Here is an 8,735-nt window from a genome sequence, read left to right on the forward strand (position 1 = left end):
TTTTGTAGGTAAAAAAAAAACCCTCAGTCAATGAAGTAAATCAATATGTGCAGTTCAGTATGCTAAGTCACAGGTCAGTGCACTAAATTACAGGCGATGACTAAATCAGGTTGGTATACTAAGTCAGTGTTCTAAATTTGAGGCAAACACAGCTTCCCCAAGCTGACTGTTCCTCCATTTCCCTTCCACACATAGTGGAAGAAATCCTCCCTGGTGCCCACTGCCGAATTCAGCAGAAAACCTACACTACTTCATGAAACGAGGCTGAGTGTACTAACGGTAGAAAACTGTCACTGCAGAAAACTACAAGCAAACACCCGAGTTGTAAGCCTAGCAAACAATCATTCTCTTAGAGCTACATTTCCTTTCACTTAGTAAAAGTTTCTGACGGTATGAGGAATTTAGTGTCGCCACTGAGAAGGTGACAAGCTGAAATGAAAGTTGGCACAATGAGATTTTTCAAAAGGCATTTTTGGGTTTGCATTCTCAAAATTCATTAGCTTATACCCCAAGATAAAAAATATTTTCTTTTGTGCTTGTGTGTGTGTGTGTGTGTGTGTGTGTGTGTGTGTGTGTGTGCGCGCGCGCGCGCGCGCTCATGTGTGTGGATGAGTTCCCACTGAGGCCAGTAGAGGACATCAAATCCACCCAAGTAACTGGAGTTACTTGAATGTCTGAACCATTGGACAATGATTCTGGAATTCAAATGCTGGTCCTCATGACTGGACAGTAAGGGCTCTTAACCACTGAACGATCTCTCCAGCCACATAAAGTTCTTGAGAAAGTAAAAGTTCTTGCAGAGATTAACTAAGTAACTAGAAACCCAAAGGACAACGGATGCCATGAAATGCCCCAAGTCGTGTACTTATCACAAAACCATCCCCAAGTGGTGGTCAAGGTAGGCGTGTCATCAGCCAGCCAGTGGGGATACAGAAAAAGTAAGGTCCGGACCAGCTACAGTGGTCACACAAAGAAGTAGTCTGGATTTTATTCAGATCCACGACTTGAAGCCTGAAACCTGCCTCAAAAAGAATCATCAGCATCCCAAAACTAGAAGGGAGTTTACCAAACAGCAACTACATCCAAGCCAAGCAAAAGGAGTAGGGGCTGGAAGTTGTGTTTGGCATAGCTTTTAAAGAGGGTCAAAGCAGAAGCAGCTACACGGAGTGACTGTGCGAGTTCTAGCTGTCCGCCCAAGCCCCAGATACTCACGGCTTCTCTTCGCCCAGCCTCCTCCTCCCCGTATACAGGCCAGCCTGGTCCCCCGTACTGGCTGCCTCTGCCGGCAGGAATTTCCACTGGCTGGGCCCCAATTCTGCTTGCAATTCCCACCTGTGTCAGATGCTGGATCTGGGAGCCTGAAAGGGACACACAGCAGAGACCTGGTGAGCATCGGCAGAACATGTATAGGGAGGCTGCTGAGGACGACACCTTCAGCGCTGACCCCGAGCTCCTCTGCGCATGCGTTCAACCTGTGAGGATGTTCAACCTCTCCAGAAGTGGCATTTCCTAAGAAAGCAGGCGGGAGAGCTGCTTTCGTTCCCTCTCAACGTGGTGCTAACGCAAGGCTCCTAACTTCCCATAGACGTCAGATGCCTGGGATCAGGGATCACAGAAAGCAGAAAGGGGAAAAATGTTTAAGGTTGTAAAGAAGCCAAGGCCTGGTGCCTTCTTGCTTATAGCTTTGAGAGTCTCAAGGACCTGAATATATGGTGTGCTTTTTTTTTTCCTTAAAAAACGGGTGATAAAATTATGTAAATTCAGAATGTCTAATACACTACATGTTTCCATAACAGTCACAACTCAAGTAACCCCACTCACTAGGTTATAGGCAAGAGGCACGGAAGGCCATGCCAGCACCTTTCTGGGGCTAATTCTCCACACCCAGACATTAACTTGGGTGTGGCTCCAAACACTGAGTGTTTGTGTGCTTCTCTTTTCTCTTTTGGCATATGGAAATACTCTATACTGCAATCAAGGAAGAACATAAAGGGTCTCTATTTTATTTTTTTGGTGGTGCTGAGGACTGAGCCCAGATCTTATATCTGCTAGGCGGGTGCTTTACCAGCAGAGCCACATCCTAACTCCTCAAGCTTGATCTCTGGGCCTTGTGAAATACAGTATATAATTATAAACACTGCCAGGATCATCCAGTCTATCCAGGGTACAGAAGCTCTCTGAGGGTCCTTGGGGTAATGTGGCCTCCCCATTTCAGCCCACTTCCCGTGCTGTCCAGGTACCCTTAGCAAATAGACTACATTTTAAAAGGAAGTCTTCAGTGGTTATATCTAGACACACAGCAATAACTGAGGGTCAGGAAAAGAAAGTCTGGGCCTCAGCCAGGGCGGACGGGCTCCACACGGGCCCTGCGTGAGCCCTGGTCTATAAGTGGACAGGCTCGGCAGCATCAAAACCACCGATGGACATCAGTACTATCTCTTCCACAGACACAAGCTGAGCTCATCTTTTGAAGGGTTACAGATGTAGCCCAGGAATGGATTAAAGCATAGCTTTTGTGTTAAATGACACAGGGGCTGAAATCATACTGTAGGCCTGACTCTGAATCCTGCTTTGATTCCTTAACAAAACAGTGGAGGCTTCTCGCTGACTCAGAACCTGGCAGATCCCCAGCTGCTGACAAGCCATGTATCCTCCAGGCACTGGCTCCTGCCCCTGCTGGACATCAGTTCCTCGGCGCTCCAGTCACCTCAGAGGGTTATTTCAAGGGACAGAAGGTATAAGGTGGATCAAACACCAAACATGTAGATCTTTAATCATTTCAAGCCTTTCTTGGTCTCTGTTTTAAATAGCTGCACATGGCTATGGTGGCATACAGCTTTAATCCAGCACTCCAGGAGGAACCTGTGAGATCCAGGCCAGCCTGGTCTACAGAGAGAGTTCCCAGAGAGCCAAGGCTATATATACAAAGGAACCCTGTCTCTAATTAATTTATTAGTTAATTAAATAACAATAAATAGCTGTGACCCTTACTTGATGAATATCTAAGGAGGCAACTTTCCCTTTCTTCCTATTCTGAATAATGATGTGCTTAACATCTTGATGCCACGTTGGTTTCCCCTTAGTATTGTGGATTTGGGAGCAGAGAGATTGTGTGTTCCAAGAAATTTTTTTTTTTTTTTTACTAAACCAAAGGCCCATGAGTTCTACTTCTACATTAATCCCAAAAGCTTTACACTATTATGATTCCGCTTCCTAACGGTGTACCAGCTGCCGCACCCTCCTGCCGTCTTTCCTCCCTCGCCAAGATGGACAGGCACCCTCAGACTGTGAGCTAAAGCAAAGCCCTCCTTCCTCAGGCTGCTTTAGTCAGCAATGAGAACAACAACTAAGACAACCGCCACAGCCATAATCCAATCATGACACTAGCAGTAGAGCCGATATGTACTGAGGGTGGGTGAGACGCCAAGCACTCTTTGGGGTACGTTACACTTGCCATCTTATTAAATGCCCCAAACAATGCAGGAGCTCAGCACCGGGTGAAAAAAAACCCGAATGTAAGTTTAATCACCTCATTTCTATGAAGACAATTTCACGGTTGTATCTGTCACGTTAGTTTAATCTTTCTTCTCTGGCTTCCACCACACTAGCTATACCAGGTCCTCATGGGGACTTCTCTAGACTACCTTGTTGCTTCCCTGTGTCATGAAGATCCTCCAGATCCAAAGCTGGCCCTTTTGTGTTTCAGAAGATCCTAAATGGAGTAGAGGTTGGGGTGGGCCGACTCAAAGCCCTGGATCTGGGCCTGGGTGGTAGTTGAGTGAGCCAACCTGCCAGCTCTCCTGGATCCCGACCATCAGGGTGTTTTCTCCAGCATCACCCTTGCTAGCTCACCCACTGCTTCAGGCAGCAAAAGCAGAGTCAGCTCTCCTCCTTTCATGTTCTCAGGGCCAGCTTACCTGCACATTCACCACCAGGACCAGCTCTGCTGTGCTGCACAGCGAGGGAAAGGGCCAGCTTTTCTGAGTGCTGCATCCAGTGAGGAGTGGGGCCAGCCCTCCTGCTCTCATGACCTCAGGATCAGCACACCCACCTACTGCAGGTGGTGAGAGGTAGGCGTGGGGGGGGGGGCAGTGAGGCTCATCTCTCCATTGCCTGTGCTACCCCACAGCACAGGAAGAGCAGGACTAGCTCTCCCATACTCACACCCTCAGATTGGCTCACCTGCATCTGTCACTAGGGTCACCTCTACTGTGCTGTCTAGGCCCCACTTTCCCCAAGTGCTGTAACTAGTGAGGAGCAGGGCCAGCTCTCTGGTTCTCATGACCTCAGGGTCAGCTCACCTGCTTACTGCAGGTGGCAAGGGCATTTCTTTTTTAAATAGAAATTAATGTATCTGAATTTGATTAGCTTGTATACAGTACAGAAGGCCTAAATATACACATAACATAGGAGGACTGAGGTTCCAGGCAAAGAATAGGACATGGAAAGTGTGGGAAAGTCCACAGAGCATCAGGATATTGTTCTGTGGATGACAGACCAGGAAAAATACAGGAATGTCCTAGAATGACACAATGGAAAAATATTTAGTGTGGTGGTTTGAATAGGAGTAGCTCTCCTAGGGTCATATATCTGCATGCTTGGCTACCAAGGAGTGGTACCTTAGGAGGTATGGCCTTGTTGGAGGAGGTGTGTCACTGAGTTGAGCTTTGGGGTTTCAGATGCTCAAGCCAGGCTCAGTGGTTCTCTCTTCCTGCTGCCTGTGGATCCGGATGTAGAACTCCCAGCTTCTTCTCCAGCACTAAGTCTCCCTGGATGCTGCCATGCTTCCCACCATAATGATAATGGACTAAACCTCTGAAACTGTAAGCCAGCCCCAATTAAATGTTTTCCTTTATAAGAGTTGCCTTGGTCATAGTGTCTGTTCACAGCAATAGAACTTTGACTAAGATATTTAGCAATCACTGAAAATTTGGAATTCACATAAACTAATTTTTTGATGACATTGAAGAAGTGTATATTCTGCAGAAAGAAGCTCCAGGCTTCACAAAGGAGGGAGAGGAAGTCATTGGCAGTGGGAATGCGGACGGTGCACCCAACAGAGTGAATGGGCTTAAGCCATAAAATACACCACACTGACTTTGCAAAATATACAAGAAACAAGATGAGCCTGGCAAGGACCCAGGATCTCAAGTGACACAGATGCTCTAGAAACACAGGACAGCATTCACAAACAGAGCTCAGAGCATGAGCTCTTCATGGGCTACAGCCATGAAGGGAGTCAGTGATTTGGGGAGGGAAAGTCTGAAGCTTGGGTAAACTGCTGAAGTGACACCAAAAAAAAAAAAAAGCCATAGTGAACGCAAGCACAGCTGTGGTGGCCACAGCTTGTCCATCAAAGAGCAGTGTCCCCTACTGAAACCCCAAAGGCTCTCACACTGTTCCACTGTTCCACCTCTGGTGGCCTAATCATAAGATACAGTTGTAGGGCAGGGGAAACGACCCAGCAGGTAAAGGCCTTGGAATGAAATCCTGACCCTTGAGCCTGATGGGGAAGCACACATCTGGAATCCCAGCTTAAAGTGAGATGGAAGGTAAAGACAAGGGAACTGGCCAGAAGCTAGTGGGCCAGCTATCCTGGCTAGGCCACAGTGCCTTTACCTGATGACCCATCTCCCTGACTCCTAAAGCAAGTGCCCTACCACCCAGAAATGCAAGCTCAATTGCCGTACTCACCTGTGGTGCCCCCAACAGGCCGAGGCCGGGCCACTGATGGCATCTCCTCTGAGTAGATCCCTCGGGCAGCATATGGAGCATCAGTTGATGACTGTGGCTGCGAAGGTTCAGGGGGGACCAGCTCTGAAGACGGCAGCAACCCTGGGCCAAAGCTAGGTCTGCTGGGAGAGCATAGCACACATCAAAACCCCTCACCCTGGCTCTGGCTACTACCCTCTACACGGACTAAAACAGTTTCAAGTAATTATCTACATTCTTTACAGGCATATAGGACATTCTCTGGCTCCCTAAGTAGTACAACTTCCCTGTTTGTTCAGGGCCTACCTCACTGCTAAGTCTGAAAGACTGCCATGAGAAGAAAGGAGAGAGGAGAAAGGGAGGAGGAGAGAAGAGAGGAGGGGAGAAAAGGGGAGGGAAGGAGAGGAGAAGGGAGGGGAACAGAGGAGAGGAGAGGGAATCAAATGGGACAGGAGGGGGAGGCACGTGACCAGAGCCTCACTTTTCAGTCTGGCTGCCCACTTCACACCCCAGAGAGAAACAACCTAGACATGAGTTGTTGGATATTTACTTTTGGGTTTTTGTTTTCAAAAGAAAAGCTCTACAAACAATCCCACTTGTCCAACAATACTGAAAACCTGTCTAAGGAAGGGTCCTCAAATGTTTAAAGTTCTGAAGCTCTTTAAACTTATAATAAAACATCAAGGGCTCCTAAGACCTTATGTTTATGTGGACTCTATCCTTTACTATTAACTAACTCTATTATAAGTTAAAACTAAGACCACTCAAAAACACTTTTTGTTTTGTTTTGTTTTTTGTTGTTGTTTTTGTTTTTTGTTTGTTTTTTTCGAGACAGGGTTTCTCTGTGTAGCCCTGGCTGTCCTGGAACTCACTCTGTAGACCAGGCTGGCCTCAAACTCAGAAATCCGCCTGCCTCTGCCTCCCAAGTGCTGGGATTAAAGGTGTGTGCCACCACGCCCGGCTAAAAACATTTATTTTAAACATCTCTTAAAACTACCAAATTACTCAGTGCTAGCATATCAGTCCTCATGAAGTAAACTATCACCTCCAGTCACCTCCAAATTTGTGAGTAGTTCCTTAGATCTGGCTCAAATACCCCCAAAGAGGACATTGATATTCTCACACAGCTTTTCATTGTCTAGAGAACATGCTATTGGTTTCTGTGTTCAAACCCAAAGAGTCTTACCTCTGCTTACATACTTAATACAGCATATTACCCCTATACAAAGCCGAGAACATACATTGAACTTTTTTTTTTTTTGCGGTCTGGGTCCTTTATTTCTTTTTCGTACATTAGGCCATGAATTCGCATGGAATAGGCTCCAACAGCTCAGGCTCTTTTCTGCTGGTCCTCACAAAGTGCGCTTCTCTGGGCGGTGCGGGCTGGCGCTTCAGCAGAACCCAGGCGCCCTTCTCTTTGGCTTCCTTTTTCTTCTGATCCTTCTCCTTCACCCGCTTCAGGAAGCTGTCTCTGCTCTTTGAGTGCTTGATGTGCTCGATCCGCACATTGATCCTCTTGGCCAGAATCTTGCCCTTAACTTGCTTGCTTACAATGATGCCCACAGCATGCGGGGTGACACTGTAGACTCTTCTAGTTTTGCTTATGGGGCATTCCTTTTTGAACAGTGCCCACTCCCTTCATGTCTACATATATCACCCTTCTTGTAGATCTGCTTGTATGTGGCCAAATGAACAACTCCATGTTTTCTAAACGGCCTAGGAGAACATAAACCGGGTGCCTCTCCTCTTTCCCTTTGTGTTCATCAGTTTGGTGAGTTACTAGAAGATGGCTACAATGGCCAAAAGTTTAACTTTATTTTTTTTAAGATTTATTTATTTATTATATGTAAGTACACTGTAGCTGCCTTCAGACACCCCAGAAGAGGGCGTCAGATCTCATTATGGATGGTTGTGAGCCACCATGTGGTTGCTGGGATTTGAACTCAGGACCTTCGGGAGAGCAATCAGTGCTCTTACCTGCTGAGCCATCTCTCCAGCCCCCATTTTTGTACAATGTTAAGTCAGCATGGTAGACTGGGGTAACTTTCTTTTCAAAGTTGACAGCGCAGCTAAAGTTTCCAAAGCTTCAAGTAATATAGATGCAAATGTAGTATACATACAGTAATGTAGTATACATACAGTGTGTGTGTACACACACACACACACACACACACACACACACACTACTGGTCATATATAAAAGACCAGTAGTAGACCAACTGTGGTGGTACACACCTTTAATCCTAGCACTTGGGAGGCAGAGGCAAGTGGATCTCTGTAAATTCAAGGCCAGCCTGGTCTACAAAGTGAGCCCAGGACAGCTAGGGATAGAGCCTGTTTTGTTTTGTTTTTTAAAGACCAGTACCAGCAGTATGACATGTAGCAACAGCAGCAATAGCTTTTACAGGTTCTGCAGTCATTTTAACAAAATTGGAGATATCCTGCATACTCCATTTAAAACAACAACAACAACCCAAAGTTGGGTGGAGAGATGGCTCAGTGGTTAAGAGCACTGGCTGATCTTCCAGAGGACCTGGGTTCAAGTCCCAGCAACCACATGTCAGCTTGCAACTGTCTCTAACTCTTCTTCGAGGAGACCCAACACCCTCACATGGACATATGTGCAAACACCAATGCGCATAAAATAAAAATAAATAAATCATTTTAAAGTAAAAAATAAGTCCCCCCAAACAGCTGTTTTTCATATATCTTATATCTAGTCAGCTGAGGTGTTAGTCTAGGAGGAGGCTCGACCCTCCCAGAGTGTGTTCTTAGCAGGGTGGGTGTGGGGTGGGGGTGTGATATGCTAAGATCTTTTTAGGAAATACTCAGAGCAATATTTCACACACTGTTTGATACCACACTGAAACTCAAAGTAGAGTCTGACACAAGACTCTGAAGGAGTTTCTATACCCTACCAGAGAGATGGCTCAGCGGTTAAGAGCACTGACTGCTTGCCACGCACACTTTGCGTGAAGGCAGTATCTGAGGCATAAACTTCAAGGAAAGTCAGTCTCCTGCCT

The 8,735-nt window shown here is 46.5% G+C and overlaps 1 protein-coding gene across 5 annotated transcripts in view; it reads right to left on the bottom strand.

Annotated features, from left to right (window-relative positions):
- The window catches only part of Kiaa1549 (KIAA1549 ortholog), a 140,734-nt gene that overhangs the window by 6,183 nt on the left and 125,816 nt on the right, over positions 1–8,735 (bottom strand). For 3 of the 5 annotated variants that reach the window (XR_004121932.1, XM_031381570.1, XM_031381568.1), the window contains exons 18-19: positions 5,695–5,855; positions 1,213–1,358 (exon numbers count right to left, since the gene is read on the bottom strand). Coding sequence is in view for 4 of the 5 variants with exons in the window: in XM_031381570.1 (XP_031237430.1) it covers positions 1,213–1,358; positions 5,695–5,855 (307 nt within the window). In the remaining variant the exon portion in view is untranslated. The remainder of the gene's footprint in view (positions 1–1,212; positions 1,359–5,694; positions 5,856–8,735) is intronic. The other 2 variants (XM_031381571.1, XM_031381569.1) reach the window with 1 other exon arrangement.

Source organism: Mastomys coucha, unplaced genomic scaffold (genome assembly GCF_008632895.1).
Source record: "Mastomys coucha isolate ucsf_1 unplaced genomic scaffold, UCSF_Mcou_1 pScaffold20, whole genome shotgun sequence".
Lineage (NCBI taxonomy): Eukaryota > Metazoa > Chordata > Mammalia > Rodentia > Muridae > Mastomys > Mastomys coucha.